The sequence below is a fragment of the Pempheris klunzingeri genome, chromosome 24, assembly GCF_042242105.1.
Source record: "Pempheris klunzingeri isolate RE-2024b chromosome 24, fPemKlu1.hap1, whole genome shotgun sequence".
Classification (NCBI taxonomy): domain Eukaryota; kingdom Metazoa; phylum Chordata; class Actinopteri; order Acropomatiformes; family Pempheridae; genus Pempheris; species Pempheris klunzingeri.
In genome coordinates this window covers 3,702,235-3,720,675 of record NC_092035.1, presented here as the reverse complement: position 1 = coordinate 3,720,675, position 18,441 = coordinate 3,702,235, and the positions used below count along the sequence as shown (strand labels likewise).

The following is an 18,441-nucleotide window of genomic DNA, read 5'->3' as shown; positions in this document are numbered from 1 at the left end:
GAAAAAATAACAAAAAAACAAGAGGAGAGAAGCTGATTACAATCACAAATAAGGAAATTTATACGGAAAATCAGTTTGCTGTTTTTCCCAGAGAAGTTGAGGGGCACAAGACACCAATTACAATGAATCAATGACATTTTTGGCAGCAGGGATGGGAATTTTATTTTTTTTAATCCATGTGGGGTGACAAGCTAAACAGCAGGAGGCTGGATGCTTCATCCACGAGCCAAAAACATGCAACTGTGATGGATTGCCGTAATACCCATGTAGGAGCTGCTGGTTAGCCGACTGGGACTTTTTGTAATTCCCATCCCCTTTTAGCAGAGACAAATGCTCCAGCTATGAGGCTGAAATAATTTCTCTGGGAAACTGATTTAAATTTCCTGATCAACACAGCACAGCAAACAGACAGTAGCTACTCTACAGCTCAAGAACAGATCAGTCTGAAGTACTTTATCCACACTACTATTTTAATCATAAACAAACAGTCATTAGCAAGAAAGTCAGTAGGGAAACAAGAAGTGAGAGTCACAACTCTTTCAGGTGATACAAAATGGACTAAACGTGTCTCATGTCATATCTCAGCCTGATGAAATGAACAGTTAGAGAATTCCCTATGGGACGTTTTAAAAAGTTTCATCACCACCACAGGAGGTGATGTGGTGGAGCGATGGCCTTTTGTCTCACCTGCAAGGGCTGCAGATATTGCCCACTCATCCCACTCCAACCCACCCCACTCTTATACATCAAACAGTGTGTGTGAGTGAGCAAAGGGAAGGTCAGGACCTACCAAGACTGCTAGCAGGAGTCATGCACAAGACTGACCCTGTTGTGTTCATGCAGAGAAAGACAGAGAGAGGGAGAGGGAGAGGGAGACAGAGAGGGAGAGAGAGGAGGAAATAAATGGGTTAATTGAGGGAGGAGAACAACAAGGTTAGACAAGACAAAAAAAAAGGCTTCAAGACTTCACTCAGCTTAGATGCTACTGTTGCAGTGGTGCTGTAAGCCAGTTATGAATGCAGTTAACAGTAGCAAGCAGAAGAAGTCCCTTATTCAGCTGTGGTATTAGTGAGGAAGTACTGTTTATATACAGCAGCAGGTCAATCGAACATAAAGCAAACTTAGGTATAAGCTTAGCATGTTGCAAAGCTGGTTCAATTCGTTTATTTATTGTTGGCAGATGTGAGGAAGGAAATAACAGATAATCAAAATATTCAGTCACCTATTAAGTTACTTAATATTACATATGTAGGTGATTTACTTAAAATTGTCTGCATTGTTTTGTTCCTCAGTTTTTTCCGTAATATAAGGCCCAAGGTCAGAGAGTGTCTTTGTTGAACACCCTGCAATTATTTAGCTGCAACTACTACAAATATAGTATAAATAATGTAAATGATAAGCATAAATAATCAAACAGAATCTAAATAAGTCTTGAAAAGGAGAGAGAGGACTAAATAATAGAGAGAATAAAACTAAAGAGGTGATAGAACCACACAGCAGCATCATGCATCATCAGCACAACCATGTGACTTCCATCCAGTTGTGGATCAAATGAAGATGGGTGGGGTTCACTGCGTCAGAGCCATTCAGGTGAGCGTCCATCATATCAACATTACTGAGAATCTCCTGTGACCTTTTAGGTGCTTACTGATGTTTTCTACATGATTGAAGAAACCCCAGCCATCTGAAACTTTAACTAAAAAAATGATCTGCAAACACGACTGTAACCCAGGGCTACTTCCCACACACAGATACAGAGGGCGGTGGGGAGGGAGGGGGGGGAGGAGGGGCTGTAAGGCATCTCACACCACAGGAAAACAAAAAGAGTAGGAAGAGAGACGAGTGAGGGATGGGATTCTCACTCTCATGACTGTGGCTACAGGCTACCGCATTAGCTGCAGTTAACTCATCCAGCGTGTCACCCGAGGGGGCCTGAGCTACAGTTAGTTTCTACAGAGAGAGCATTTTGTTTTGGGGGGGGGGGGTATAGCTGAAGAGGAATAAGGGGGCAAACTTGGATTAATTCGGGAAACAAAAATGAAACACTCACTGAGAAGGCCGTGTTTGTTCAGAACTATACGTCATTATTTCCTTAAAAGGCTGTTCTGTATCTTATCGCCTGAACATAGCTACACAGCCGCTGTGTTGGAAACAAACGGGCTTGTTTTGCTCCTTTGTATGGCTGGGCGTCAGAAGAATGACATGTGGATCATATTCAAGAGGTAATATATTCTATCTTTTATTGCTCTGATCAAAGCCCACAATGCCCCTCCACCTGGCAGCAGTTACGTGTTTATACCGGCAGGCATTAGCTCAAAGTTCACCAATGGATGGCATGGTGAATAGTTGAAACATTAGCGCACACCGTCACAGCGGAGCTCCTCATGTGCCTCACTCAAATGAATCCCCTTCAGAAGGAAATACAAGGCGAAAGGGGCAGATCACGGCAATGTGCTCTCACTTAAGCAGAGAAACTCCAAAAAAGATACGTTTGTAGTGGATGGACGGAGAGCTACAGCTGCGTCTGTGTGTGCCTGCATGCTCTGCATACCTATGAGTGCTTCTATCTGCATCTGTTTGCCGTGCGCATCGATCGGGAGCTCTTACCTGTGGGAAAGAAAGTGGGCTGCTGGAGCTGTGCGTTGGCCAGCGCCTGCTGGTAGTGCAAAACACTGGGGTTGAACAGGGAGCTCGCTCCGTTGCTCTTCTCAAGTGCTGGTCTCTTTGGTAGGGGCTGGAGGACGCCGTGGGGGAACGCCTATCCACCCAAAACACACACACACACGCACGCACACACACACACACACAACAGAAGCACAGCAGATTTGAACTGTATACTTCCATAAATCAACAGTGATATTTGTAAATCTGTTATTTGTCTATGCACAGCACAACAAGGCAAAAATGGAAACTTGCTGTAACTATCACAAAGACAATGAGAAACTACACAATAGCAAGGCAATCAACAACACATCAAAGAAAACAGTGTGATCACTGGAATTATTTTAACATTACATTGTAGTTGTTCATTTAAGAAATGTAAAGTACAATCTAGAATTCCTACTGGTGATCATAAATGATAAATATTTATACTTTAAAGTGTCTTACAGGGTTTCACAAAACAAAAGAGCCAACTTAAATTTTGTGAGTGGCTACAGTACAATTAAAGAAGCTACATGCAAAGCAAAAGGTGAAAGGTCAAAGTACCAGGTCTACAGTTGCCTCGAGGGGTCGCTTCATTGCTTTGGCAGTCGACTGAGTCTTTAATTAGCAGGCAGCGAGCACATGATGGCAGTGGGCCAATGGGATTCAAGCGTATTAACATACAGGTAACAGCAAGCAGAGGTGCGTCATGGGGGACAGCATTGCATTGTGGATAGGTGAGAAGGAAAAAAACAAAAACAAAAATAATCTGAATGCAAGTATACCACATACAAAACAATAGGCATGCACATAAACAAAAAATTGTTTTGTTTACTTTAAAGAAACATTGCTACTTTTTTGAATTAGTACAAAAGCAAAAAAGCATCTACATTAACCTTTGGTTAAAAAAAAGCACGATTCTATGATGTACTTCAACACTACTGGGAAAGCATTTAGTAGTAACGTCATCTATCTCTGAACAGGTAAATCAACTTGTTGTTTTTAACATCTATGCAAGAAGAAAATGCAGTGGAGTGAACACAACTGATTCAGACTAGAAATACTGGGCTGACACTTTATGTGAGATCTGAACACAGGTTCTCTACAGTTTTCTACACACACAATAATTATAGTGCTCTTGGAGTTGATTTGGTGTTGTCAGGTGGTTTGGGGCCTGAGATATGTCTAAACGGCCACAACAGATTGGGATGTGAGTGAGCTCTGGTCATCAAAGCCGCTCAAATGACTGAACTCTGCCCTCACAACTGGCAGCAAGAACTGGACGTCTGTGTCGGCAGCTTTTTAACTACAGATAAACACTATTAGTAGCGAGAGGCTGCTGACGTGCTGTCACCTGCGTGGCAGCGACAATACGTAGTCCTAACAAAAAGTAGCTTTTCTGTAGCGCTGTCGGTTCAGGTCTGGCGCTTGAAATACGTCTAACTAAATCTGCATCACGAGCGCATGTGGCTTGTTAGTGTGATCAATGAACTTGAGGAGGTGACACAATGTGAGGCACAGTTTGAGTTCAATCACAGAATGTGGAGCTCTGTTTATTCTAAAATTCCTCCTAGATACGAGAAACATCTACGGCAATTTAGCGTTTACAAATCTAGTATTAGTATGAAGCCAACGGAAGGAGCTAACAGTAAGTCGTTTGATTTCAAGTAGCTGCTTTTGTTATTTGTTAACAACGTCCTTACATTTGATGTCACTGCTGAGAGGAAAAAAAGATGACATGGATGTGATGAGCACAGCACTTAAGGGGTCCATGCACAAGCCTCTTGCTTCATGTATGTGGATTTTTGGAATAGTATATAACATTATGCAGTATATCCTATGAAAGAGAGCGACAGTGCATTGCTGATGCACTGTAGTGTTAACAGACTTAAACGCTGTGGTTAGTTCAAATGGAAGATGGTCTATTAAAAAGTGACATGAAAAGCAAAGATGACTGCATTCGACTTGCAATGAGGAAGAAGATCACAGCATGGCAAGCAACACATAATGTGGCACAGTACAACAACATAATCTCAATAATAGGATCTTCTTACTCTAACTGTATCAGTTAATGTGTAACCTTATCTACAGTACACTTTAGCCTATTTGCTTCAGATTAAAAAAAAAGTGAGTTATGGATAATGATATTACCGATTTGCAGCAGTGCAGCAATACAGGTTTTATGGGTCTCTGCTTCAATAAAAGTGCTTCAGCTTAGGCTAAGAGCTCAAAGAAAATTGGATTAAAGGTGCTGACTAAACAACTCATTGTCCTAAGGTTAACCCTGCTCACCTCTAGCATAGCTTGTAACTGCTGATGGTAAATTGGGAATTGGGTCATAAAGTTGATAAAGTGGGACATATGAGGAACACAGGAGCAGTATAAAGCATAGGGTTGTAAGTGAGGTGCACTAGGAAGATTAACTAAATCTTCTTGTTTGATGAAGCATCGTGTACCTGATGGGGAAGTTGTTGAACTAAGGTACTTGACGTATCTTTAGAAAACAGCACTGACAGGTCAACATGGGGTTAGAGGTCTCAGGCTCTCTTTTATTTATGCATGTTTCTACTCCTTGTTGTTTTCCTACTTTCATGCGGCTGTTACAAAGTGCACAAACAAAACTAACCTGAGTTCACAGTCGCCTTATCGTCCGCACTGAGGACTTAATGGAGGGAGGACAGGGAGAGCAAGCAGCAATGGAGCCAGCCAATGAGAGAGGTATGTGCAACGCGTTAAGCATGCCCATGCCATGGAGGGAAAAAGTCAGTCAGCACACTGGCGCAGTACAAGGTGTGCAAGTGCAGCAGCCAAAGGACCAATCAAAAGAAGCCACTCAGAGCCTGGGGGAGGGCGGGGCACAGGCACAGACACTTGGCAAACTTTCTGTCTGCCTGCACCCCCATCTGTCTGTCTATTTGACTGTTTTTCTGTCTCTTCCTCGACCTGTTGGGGGACTTTTCCAACTAAAGGCAGAGGAGGGTAAACCCCCACCCGTGGGGCTACATCCTCATCCATCCCTGATTCAATTTGCACTGATCTGCAGAGAGCCGCACTTATCATTGAGAGCAGGGGGGAGGTGGGATGGGGGGTGAGCCAGCACATTGTCTCTGTATGAACCAAGGGCATTGGAAAATAAAAGCAGACTGCGGTGAGATAATAACAGATTGTTCTTGCCGCATTACACTGATGCGTTTAGGTCTCACTAAACCCTGTTTATTGTATACAACGGCCTCACTTTGGGATCACTATTGTTAGTGGATTGTTCACTGGAGTCCACTAGAATAAACCAGCAGAGGTGCATATGTTTTATACAGCAATAAAGCAGTGCTCCACATTTTATGTTAGGGTGGGTGTCATCACCAGCAGCATGGGTTTAACATATTTAACCATTTGTAATAATGTCACATGTGCTCTGTGAGCTTATGTGCTGCGATGTGCATTAGTGCTACACACTTACAGTACGTATTCCTCATCTCTGATTTAAACAATCTGTGCTTTGTATCAAGTCTGGCAGCAGGACATTGCCACATCATCTTTGTACCAGAACCCCTGTGCTAATATGACTGTTTTTTGGGAATAATAATCTGTATATTGTGTTGACTTGCTCTTCCACAACCATATAGCCTATAATAGTAACTACAAAAGCCTCCCTGGACATTATAATGGAAGGCTAATCTCTTCTTGGAAAGTTCAAGGTATACTATATACAGTATAGGCGCTCTAAAATAGCCTTATTGTCCCATCCAGACCTTACAAGCTCTATGAGTACTGTAAACATCAGAAACCTTGTGAGATTAGTTTTTCACTACAATGACAAGAATATGTGTGTGACTGTGTTTGTTGCTCCACCACTGTAATAGCACATGGTACAGTAGGTAGGCTGTGGTGCTGTGCTCTCACCATGGCTGCAGCTGTGGCAGCGGCTTGCGCAGCCACAGCTGTCTGGTTGGCCTGGTGTTGGGCGGCCTTAATCTTGGCCTGCAGGTGGGCCGGGGGGTGGAAGTACTTGCACTTCTCGCGGGAGCAGCGGCTCTTGATGTAGTCCATGCAGACGGTGACCGTGTTGTCGCTGGTGTCGATCATGGGGCTGTCGCTCGGGTGGGCGAAGCGGCAGTCGGTCTCTCCGCGGGCGCAGTTGCCTCGCTGGAACTCGCGGCAAACCTGGGAGCAGGAGAGTCAGGCGGGACACACACACACACACACACAGATGTGGACAGACATGCAAGTGCATGCATGTGAAAAGAAAAAAAAAAGAAAAACACACGCAGACATACAAATTGTGAATACTTTGCTTTAAGTAAATACACCAGTACAACCACTGTATTCATAAATATATAGAAAATAAATTAAATTAATAAACACACTTATTAAAAATGGAGGGTGTGAAGAAACCTCCAATGTGTATAACACGAGGAAGAAAGCTGCATGATATTAAAAGCAGGGGTAAGCAGAAAAGGAATAACCAATACAAACACATAAAGGTTGTGCTGCTCTTAGTCTAATCCACAGAATAGAAGGTGGAGCGCTCTTTATTCTGCTGCACCACACTTTTTTTTAAATACAGAGGATAAATTAGTGTTGGAAAGGCCGTAACACCACATAACTAAACTACAGTGTGTGTCAACCCAAATGATCGTGGAATCACTGAAGCAGTCAGGGTTGAACTGTTCGATCACAAGGGGATCTGCTTTTGACTTGACATACACTCTGGGACTGACACACACACACACACACACACACACACACACAGAACACTGGCACTAATTCACATGCTATACTAAAACGCACATACACATGCAAGAACTCTGGTGCACACGCACACTGCCTCTGTGTGGGAGTGTATGTGTCTCAGAGGGATATTGTTTCAATAGAGCCAACTTCATTCAGTTGCTAAGTGATAGCACTCCCAGAGAAAAACACATACAGGCTATGCATCACCTCCAGGTCTTGAGGAGATTATTGTTTATCTTTATACATGTAGTGGGAAAAAAAACAACTCCCCTTTATACATTCTTTCACACCAAGCTTTTCTCATAGAGTTGTTTGCCAGGGGGCAGATGGAGATGGCTGAAGTTGATGTAATTGTCCCGGTCTAAATGCGGCTGTCTGGCACATATTGGTTTATGTTGATCAAATTTAAATCACGGTAATATCACACTCGCTCTTTTTAAATCATGTTTCTGAAACACGCCTTAATTACTTCTGTAAGGGCAAACACGAATGCTTAAGGATAAGGCAACGGGAGAGAACTATCAAGTAAGGAGCCTGATAATGTTGTTCAGATGAAAAAAGACCTGGTACATCTTTTTTGAAAAGAAAATCCTGTGATCCTTTCAGCCTTTAGTTCAAATCCAACAAATGCTACAAGTACACACAAAACTTGGTGGTATTAACAATTCATTTGTGTCACTTATGTCAGATTTAATTATATGAAATCTGGACTTTTTACGAGGTTGAATTGCTTGCCTGGGTTTATTCAAAAGCAACTTCAAAATGCATCTCTTTAAGCCATTAATTATTTGCTAATGACTGATGATATTGCTTAAAACGTGCTTAGCCGTGTTCATACTAAAGGTCCTTGTTTAGGGCAATTTATACAAGTAGCTGCATTCAAAAAGTTAGTTCAAAGGTTAAATGCTGGTAAGAATTCCCATATAGCTTTATTATACTTGTTGCTATGTCAACTCCCGGGGTAACCAGTGAGCTAATTAGTATTTTATATTGTTTTTTCCTGTATTTACTGCACAGTATGTAGAGAATCTTTTCTGATTGTCACACATGTTGTTGTGCTATAAATGCTCTGGCGTAATAAATTAGATTTATTAGCACTATGTATCTATTGCATCGAATAATTATACTTGAAAACCTGAAAGAGGACATTAGCTATGATTAGCTGCCATGCTTGTCCTGTCTGAGAGAAGGAGGACTGTGATTGGATGGGTCACCTCCAGCTTGTCTGTACGCAGCAGTTTCTGGTTCTGGGAGGAGCTGGCGGTCACTGAGACAGGTGGGCTGCCGGGGACGATAACAGGCGTGCTGGGCAGGATGTCTGTGGGCACCAGGCCCATGCTGTGGGACATGGGAGTCAGGTAGGGTGTGTAGCTCAGACCCGCACTAGAGCCCAGGCCCTGGCTGACTGGAAACGTCTGCTGTAGATGGAGAGAGAGGACAGCTTACCAACACTGATTTGAACAGCACCTCTTTGTTGTCATGACTGCTTTTCTTTTGTTGGGTTAGCTATTTTTCGCATTATTAATTGAAATGGTAGAGGGGGGTGAAAGAAATGGTTCAGCGGCACAGATGTATAATGATGGATGTAGGAAGTGACGGTGGCAAGTGGGGGTGAAAGGCATAAAGAGGTTAAAGAAATAGAGAAGAAGGAGAGAAGTTAGAGGAAGGAGACACATGAGACAAATTAACACGGCTGTGCAGCAGGGGGGGGAGATGAGAGGTGAGGTGGGGGAGAAGGTGTGACAGGTAGAGACGGAGCCAGGGGGACAGAGAGGAGCAGGTTTCAGAGAAAAAAGTGGAGAGAGAGGGAAGCGAGGGTAGAAACAAGAGAAGAGTTGGGTTTTTTTTAACCTCTATATACCCCAGGAAGATTTTGCTGAAGCAGCATGTTCTTTTTCAGCTACACCCAGCCTTACACTGGTGCAGTTAAACACATTCACACCTGGCAGCTGCCCAATGTAACCACAGTCTACCGCTGACTGCCGAGCAGCTCGCAGAGAGTGGTTGGGGAGGTCTGCACTTTGCTCAAGGGCATCTCAATAACTATTGTGAGAACAAACGTGTGATCTCTCCAACCTGAGGTGTAATCTGAAGACAGGGTAATCTGAGACCAACGTATCTAAAAGAAGGCTGTATCAATGTATTGTTCTCATATTTTCTCAGTGACTCATTCCCCACTCGTCGGTTAAAGCGCATGCCAATAGCATGACACTTAAAGGAATTTATACTGGCCTCATGAACTCATGATGTTTCACAAATATGTGATAATGCAAAAAGTTGATTTCACTGGAACTGATGTAACTTGATATGTAAAGACGTTTTAACAGCCATAGTTCACGGTTATTTTTATAGTGAGTCACAATGCACTGCCAGTCAGTTCCCGCAGCAGTGAGGCCAGCACTAACCACAGGTTGCATGGTGGTGCCGGGGATCATGAACTGCATCTGTTGAGCCAACATGGCGGCCGCTGTCTTCTGCTGGATGAGGTTGTTTCGCCCGTTGATCTCCAGCTGGGTCTTCAGGTGAGCGGGCGGGTGGAGGTATTTGCAGTTCTCTCGCGTGCAACGGCCCTGAGCAGGAAAACAGTGATGGAAGAGAAATGGGGAGGTGGGAGAGGGAGAGGGAGACAAAAAAGATCATTAAGAAACATGTCTCGAAACTTGAAATCTCTGATCGGCAGAAGGAAGTGAAAAGCAGCTATCTTTTGATAATAAACCTGACGATGAGCAGGTTGTGTGTCAGCCTCAGGACGTGGCAGATATGTGGGCACTGATTCTGACACAGACTCCAAAACATCAAGTGCTTGAAGGCAGCATACATATTCATACTTGGAGGGAGTGAAACATACCCTTAGAGGCATATTTGTGCTTCTCGAGTGGGGGCAGCAGGTAGTTCTTGGCTCTGAGTAGAAACATTGTATTAAAGATGATTACCAGTTTCTGACTTGCTAGCTTGTTAACTCTGGCGGGTCTTGGTCATGGGCATGGCAGACAAAGGATGGGGCTCTAGTTGTGGTTCTAGCGATCTAGCATCACGACTAAGACGTGATGGAACGGGTCATCCAGTATTCTCTGTGGGAATGCAAATGCAAGGTTGGCAGGATCAGGCTTACAGAGGCCCTGGTGGATGAAGGAAATTACACTGTCATCCTAGAGGCTAATGGCAAACACAATAATCCAATACGGATCCTCATTTCAGCGCTTATTGCTAGAGTGGGTGGAAGAGAGGACGGGGGTCAGGAGGGAGCAACGTAGTGAGGGCTAGAATCCAGTAGTGGGAGAGGAGACTGGAGCTGTGGGGAGGACAGGAAGCAAAAGTGAAGAGAGGAGTGGTGGAAAAGATGTGGCCTGAGGGGAGTGATATGAATTAGTACTGAGGGGCGAGGAGAGATAACTGGGAAAGGCCAAGAAGGCTACGTGACGTGGTCGGCATGGCACGGCGCGTCTGGGTGGATGTGAAGGAGGGCAGAGGAAAGTGATGCTAAATTAGAACTACAGGGAGGTCCAAACACCCCTTAACTCCATGACACGGCAGTCACAACACAGTGGCCTGATTAGAGATGCCGTACAATTATTTCTCTAATTTCCTCTCATAAGAAAATATGACAGCTCTGCCTAGTATCCACCACAGTGATGAGTTATGACTCAAGTGCTGCACTCAAACACCAATTTAAGTCCGGAATCAAACGTACAAAATGACAACAAGTCACAATACAGAGAGAATGATCTGAGAAACTGGCAATGAACCAGGAGAGCCAGGTTAGAGTAGAGCTGGAGGATATACTGCTGATATATCAATATTGCAACGTTTAGCTAAACCAATGCTTCTTCAATAAGAGATTATGCTTCCTGATGATCAGATATGTGTGCTGACTATTTTCCTGTCAAAAAAGGTGGAATTAATAACATTAATAACAGCTGCATCCAGTATTACATGTGTCAGGTCACATAAAACACTTGGTTATGCTGTATCAGCTAATTTATATGATCACATTCCTGATCATTTAGTATTCATTATTATGTGTAGATATGTTTAGAAAGTGTAAATCAAACAAACATCATCACTAAGATATTGAGAATACTCATATTGACGGTTTTGGTAAAAAAAAAAAAAAGCAATATGGTTTTGTCAGTAGCCCTGTGATTGACTAGCGACCAGTCCAGGATTGCCTCCAGCCCCCCCCACGACCCTGAAGGATAAGCGGTATAGACAATGGATGGATGGATGGATGGTTTTGTCGGTATTGCCAGCTAAGTCTGAGCTCTGGAAGCAGCCAGTGAAACTAAATCAATATAATAATGCATTCCTCTTATGCTTATACTATTCTTAGTAAAGCACATATAGCAGTAACTGGAACACATCCCATGGGTCTTGATGCAAATGAATAAAAAGCATGATATGGATTATTTCGGTTAACACAAAGCCTTGGGAGCCCATGGTGTCGCTCACTGCGCTAGATAGATTTGAAGTGGCTACTCAACCTGTTCGAGTGTATACAGCCACACTGTTTTACCACGTTAGGTGGGCAGGCAAACAGAGAGAGGAACTTTTAATCAAGCACAGCTCAAGGTATAAGCCTGGTGCGCAGTGTAAATAACCAATAATCTTCAAGTCTCATCAGAGGAAAAACTAATAAAACCTGGCTATTCTTTTCTTCCTGACAGATATTAAAGACACCCCACAGAGCATCAAACACACTAGCGGTATTGTTACAATTACTTTTCATTCAACTGATTTGAGGCTGCTGCAAAGGATATTGAGGCTGCAGACGCTATAGGCTTCTTTGTCATTTTTGTTTTCAGATTAATAAGCAAACAAAAATATGAATTGAGGTATTTTGCTCTTGAGACACAAACGCTGGCAGCACAAGTGTCAGATAACAGGCTCGACATTCGCAGAGATCCCCGAGCGGCTCTGTTATGATGAGAGTCACGAGGCAGACGGGACTGACCTCCACACCCTGGTGTTCAAGCTGCGGTGAGCCACCCCTTTCACAGCTCACATGCATAAAATCACACCTGCCCACACACATGCATACTTAATCATACAATCACAACAAGCATCGCCCACACACACACTGGCACATGCGTACATGCACACAGATTAACACGATGTAGAAGACAAACACACACGCAGTTGTTTTGCCCTGTCCAGACCAGAGGAATAATGTTAGCACTGAATCCGGCAACCAAAACCTCAGAGGTGTCAGAACTAATTGGAGCTTTACAGTATGCACTGCCACTGACACTGGGGAAAGGTGTGTGTGTATGTGTGCCAATATGTGTGTCTTGTGTATCTGCATCCACGAGAGAGAGAGAGAGAGAATGCGTAGGCAGGTGTAACAGTGCATGTGTGTGTGCAGGAGAAACTGTGTGGGCGGGTGTGACTCTGTGTGTGTGTGTGTGTGTGTGAGAGGGAGCTGGTGCTCTGGACGGCATCCCAAACCGAGTCTGCAGGGAAGCACAGCATCGCCCTCGCGCCCTACGGAGATCACAGACATGGACGGAGACAAATAAAGACGCGTGCACGCGACACATGCAAACACACAGAGACTGTGGCCACTCGCCACTCCGCTTTGTCAATTATGTGGACTTAGAGTGAAGCCATTACCTCCAGTTTTGCTCCATCTTCAGTTCATCTGTAGCCTGTGAGTGACACATGCTTTTTGCAATTGCTCATCATTATTCCCCGTTTAAAGTGATGAGGTAAATGGTGGTGAAGCTGCTTGGGAGTGTTTCATAATGCACAGACGCTGTCGCACTAAGTGCAGGCCTTGGACTCATAAAAACCTTCTCCTTTTATTCTGTCAAACTTTGTTTGAGAGTCACTGATGTATTCATGATCTATCACGCCATTGTGCCTGGTCTTTGCATAAATTAGATTTGATTTTTCTTCTGTCTTCCTTTTTGTCTAGTTTGGAGGTGGAAGATGCAAATAAATTAACTACCTTCGCATGAAGCTGTCAATGGCATTTCTAGCACTATTCAAAACTGGTGAAAGCACAGAATTCAGAATCCACTTATATAAACGCTAAACATATACAGTGAATGAAATTAATCGGTCATGTACAGTACATGAGGACTAATGACCAAAGAATTCCATCCATCTCACCTACATCCACATATCTACGAAGCTGTTTAAAGCAGGAATGATGACGTGTTACTTTATCTTATCTGTTGCAGTGCCATATCTCACTGCCAAACCAGTTATTACTGATATCGTAGTCGCCTTTTTTACGGCTGGATTAAAGTAAATTTACTGTGGAAATAAGAGTTAATGAGTCAAAGACTAGCAGGCGTTCACAGCGTCTTTTACATGCTTAGATTCCTGGAAATCTCAGCACCTACTAGTGGGGAAGATATGGATTTGCTATAAATATGGTTTAAAGGCCATGAAAATGGCTGATATCCTTGGGGGTGTTTACACATTAGGTTGCACACAAAAGAGGAGAACAGTTCATTTAGGAGAATTTCAGCTGCGTTCAGACTGGAGATATGAGGTCAGGTAGTCCGAGGCTATATTCTGGGCTAATCCTGTCCTGGGAAACACATCGAGGCATTCACAGCTGTCATCAAGTAACAATGAGGATAAAAACGAACACACCCCCACACACGCACATTATGATGCATTCATTAAACTCAGGGAGGTGTTAATTTGTTGGTACTGTGCACAGCAGTTAAAAAGCTTTCACCCACATCGCGCCTCTCTGATTAGCTTCAAGTAAGGGTGAAAATCTAACATCTGCTTTATGGCAGAAGTGATTCTTGCTTTAATAAAACATGGTAAAGTCAATTGCAAGAACTGTAGTGTAGTGATGGCTACACATAGCAATTACAGTACATTTGGAGTGTGTGATTAATACTAATGATCATCAGTGCAGGGTGCAGGCTGCAGTTTGCCACACTTGGGGATTCAAAGCACATAAGATGAGGTAAGCTTTGTCGAAAGGCAGCACTGCATCACGGAGCGCTCGTGGCTCGTGGTGAAGCAGTGAGGTGGTCCACCGACACGACAATGACGGTGCTAAAAAGCGACATGCCTGCCCGCTGACAATGCTGTGCCATCATCTGGTTTCAGACCTTTATCTTTTTTGAGAGGGTGGCAGACACACGCAAACACACAAACACCCACACAGACACACACTGTGCCTTCTGTCTAAGCCACCCACTCAGAGCAGAGCAGAAATCCATTCATCGCGGGCATTGCCTCCGAGCAGCCGTCTATGAAAAGGATCTTTGAAAGCACCAAGGTACCTCTGTGATTCATGCGCCAGCCGCCGGTGTGTAGCCATAGCTACACGGTGAAATTATACCTTTCAGCAGGGTCGCTCACATGGCAACCTCTTGTTGTAGGCTGCACCGTCGCTCTTGTGTGTATGAAATGCTATGATCCATGCTTTGGGATGCACTAATAGCTGCTTTGATTCAGATTGGATAATTATCTCCTTGCTTCGCAGTGAAAAATGAACAACAATGAAGGAGAAATCAAAGATAAATTAGCGGTTGTTTTCACTTGAAATAGATCCTCTATCCGACAGACATTACTGCTGGCACGTTCTTCAAATCCCCACAGTCATCGCCAACAAGATAGCACTTATTGTCTGCCAAGTTTCCATACAGTAGTAATGTCAATAAAAATGTGTTCCATATTAGGGTTGATCCAGGGGGGAAGGGGATAAAGGGAGCTCATTTCATAAACAGATTAGGATTACACTAACTTCCACTGAGGCTTCTTTAATTGTTTTTAGTTCTTGTAATTAGGGTCTATTAATTATTTCTAGAAATCCGTTTAGACAGAAACATTCATTTTGTTATCCAAAAGTTGTTTGAGTAATTTACCAAGTAAAAACGACAAGGACTGACTGATTTCAGTCTTGTAAATGTGAGGATTTGCTGCTTTTCTCTGTTTTGTGCCACTGTAAACTGGAAATCTTTGCATTTTGAGCTGCGTCAGTTAAACAAGCAACTTATGTCCCGAAATATTTTGATCTGCATTTTTCTGAAATCTGTTGACCAAAAAAAACCAGTTGACTAATCAACTTTAAATCTAATAAACATATTTGCTCAGCTGTTTTTGCTGGTTTGTCATGTGTGGCATTAAAAAGAAGGAAAATTCTTTTTTCCCAGCATTCCACTGATCACGCTCTAAATCACACAAGGGCGTTCACTGTTCACTAGACAAACCTTTTGCTAAGGGAGAGAGGGAGAGAACAAAACAAGGCAAACTTTTTACCGCAGTAGACACACAGCCATGAGAACACAAATCACAAATAACCCAATTCACCCAAACACAGTGACCGAGTGCTGAGGAGGGTAGAACATTTCTCCTGCCCAAACACAACATAGCTGTCATGCTGCGACGCTCCAGCTAAGGCCCACAGATAGTGAGGCAGGGCACAGCACACAGATCAACACTGGTGACCATATACATTTTTTAGCACCTGTGACCCACTTCTTTGCACTTTTGTTCACCTCTAATAATATTTTCAGTGTCTGCTTTCGGCTGCTGTTTGGATGTCTTTCCACTGACAGCAGATGACATTTTAAGAATGAATATGTTCATAATGTTAACCAGACACAGACAGACTCTTGTGACACAGCTGCACCCTGTGAGTGCCAGCTGTGACATTTCCCTCACAGCAAAGAAATCTGACAGAAGGTAAAATCAAAAGCATTTTCCCTGCAATTAGTCGGTAAATTCAAACAAGAACCATGATTAAACTGTGATTCCCTTGTAGAGCTGGCCCTGAGTCAGTCTGAGGAACGTAATTAGCCCCCCAGAACATAACACCTTTACAACGCTGGCCCAAATGGTCCATGGATAACTGGCATTAGCATCCCCTGCCTGGGCTTTACGCTGCCATCTTCATTGGTGGCAGAAACCATTTCCCCGACCCCCCCCCCACCCCCTTCATCAGCACGACTGAATGGTCAGAGTGATGACTGTTGTGTGTCTGTGGGTGGCACAGACACAGAGGGCCAGTCTTCCACCCCCTCGGCAGAATAGCGCTTCAGTTGTGGGCCCCTCCGTTCACCACTGTAACATTTGCATTTTGCCCTCAATGGGCGCTCTATCCTCGGGCCTGCTGGAGACAGAGTGTGGCTGCCTATAGACTGCAGCCAACAGAAGAGCTGTAAATGTACTGGTAAAGGCCTTTAGATTACATTCCTGTGGTTTCAATCACCCTTAATAGAGAAGATAATGCCCTGGTGTTTATCCTGGATGGATATTCTCATGAGCTTTTCTTTCCCACATCAACACTCCAAGCCAAGAAACAATATTGATGAATTACATGGTGACGAATCTTGGGAATCTGGGATGTGTATGTGGACACGATTCTCCATTAAGCCCCCTGTTATCCAGCAGCACAGACGAGCTGGGTAGGCTTTACATATCTGAGCCCTCGTGATGTCTCTCTGATGCTAGCACAGCGCTCAGTGACGTGATCAATGACAGTGTGACGGGAAGTATTGGCAGACTGCAATCCAGAAAAAGAAAACAGGGAGAAAGATCATGGGGAAAACAGCTTGAAAAGATGTGGGGTCAGCACAAGACTGGCTACTCGTGACGGCTGAACGCACCATCAAGGCTGCGGAGGAACCCCGAGGGTCCGAAAAATGGGCTGTGACATGAGAGCGAAGCAGGATACTGATAAAACACAGTAAACTATATTCCCTGAAGGGACAAGCTTACAGTAAAATACCCACATAGGCAACTGGTCAGGTTTAGTGATTTGGCTGGTACAGTATATTTTTGGACGGCTGTATCCTACAGAGAAAAGTCTTCTTCCCCCCGTTCATCCGATTGTCCTTCTCAGCGCATGAGGAGGAGGGCCGCTGTGAGAAACTGACACTAATTTTTCTGACATGAAGCCTGTGATATGTGTAATCCCCTTAGAGCATAGCCGAAGAACCTGTTGTATCCCCACTGACCAGCGAAGGCGCGGGGGGGTGGACAGGCGCTCACTCTTTCTCCTTGTCTCTCAATGTTCCCTCGTATCTCTCGCTTTTCTTTCACCCTCAATGGCTTGTCCTCGCAGCGTGGCATTTACATCCTGCCATTAATGCTGTGTCATTTGCATTGTTGCTCTTCCTTTGGCTGGGTGTTTAGTTGACAGATATTTGGGGCTATAAATATCCAAGAAAGAGCATTTCTTGGCTTACAACTACTGGAACTGATCCTGGAATCATCGCTTCCAGGAAGTTATGCCTCACCTCCGTATTTTGAAGATGAAACATAACAGTTGGCTTTCCCTTTTCCTGACCCCGTCCGCCCTCTCTGCTTTCTCAGTCTTCGTTTAATATTCACATTTCAGTTTGAACCCCAAACCCCCCACCCCTCTACGGCATTAATGAAAAGAAGACTTGTTCTTCTTGTTCATAATGTCCGTCTTTCTTTTTTCTTCTTTCTCAGTTTGCCCCACAAGAGTCTCTTTTCCAGGGGCACTAACAGCTGGTTATAACAGTTCACCAGAAAACCACTTCAGTGAAAGCCCCCAGCTATAAGACACCGACAGGACAGGCGCTACGGTGCTCACAAGATGGCAAAAAAACGGACCCAGTGATCCTAGCACCCGGCAGAGTCGTGAGGCGCTGGATGCACATGGACAGGGCTTCCCTTCATCCTCAAACTCACAGAATGCCCCCTCTTAAGGATCCTGTTTTGTTTTTGGGCTCTAATGGATCTGTTCGGTCTAATGGATCAGTTTGAAGCAATGAAGCTCCAGGACACCAGGAAACACTGAAAATCCATTATGAAATGATAGCCAAAGGCTTTTTGCCTACATTCAGGCTGGTAATGGAGACCATGAATCAATGGTGAAGAGTGGGTAAGAACAAGTCATTTAAATGTAAAACTGTAGAGGTACCCCAGCTCCTGAATCCTTTTCAGCTCTGATTATGTTGTGATCAGGTATATTTGGCTTGGCTATTAGACCACAGTACAATTAGTGCTAATATGAGTGAATGCAAACAAGGAAATACACTTAGTGCAAAGGACAGAGGGCAGGTAATTTGGAAACAATACTCTGCTTTCTTTTTTGTCACATCAAGCACACAGGCGCACACA

The 18,441-nt window shown here is 43.9% G+C and overlaps 1 protein-coding gene across 12 annotated transcripts in view; it reads right to left on the bottom strand.

The window, feature by feature from the left end:
• The window catches only part of mbnl2 (muscleblind-like splicing regulator 2), a 51,221-nt gene that overhangs the window by 8,562 nt on the left and 24,218 nt on the right, over positions 1–18,441 (bottom strand). For 4 of the 12 annotated variants that reach the window (XM_070855527.1, XM_070855528.1, XM_070855529.1 and 1 more), the window contains exons 3-8: positions 9,780–9,944; positions 8,589–8,792; positions 6,544–6,804; positions 3,208–3,261; positions 2,608–2,758; positions 791–826 (exon numbers count right to left, since the gene is read on the bottom strand). In XM_070855527.1, the coding sequence (XP_070711628.1) occupies positions 791–826; positions 2,608–2,758; positions 3,208–3,261; positions 6,544–6,804; positions 8,589–8,792; positions 9,780–9,944 (871 nt within the window). The remainder of the gene's footprint in view (positions 1–790; positions 827–2,607; positions 2,759–3,207; positions 3,262–6,543; positions 6,805–8,588; positions 8,793–9,779; positions 9,945–18,441) is intronic. The other 8 variants (XM_070855530.1, XM_070855531.1, XM_070855537.1 and 5 more) reach the window with 3 other exon arrangements.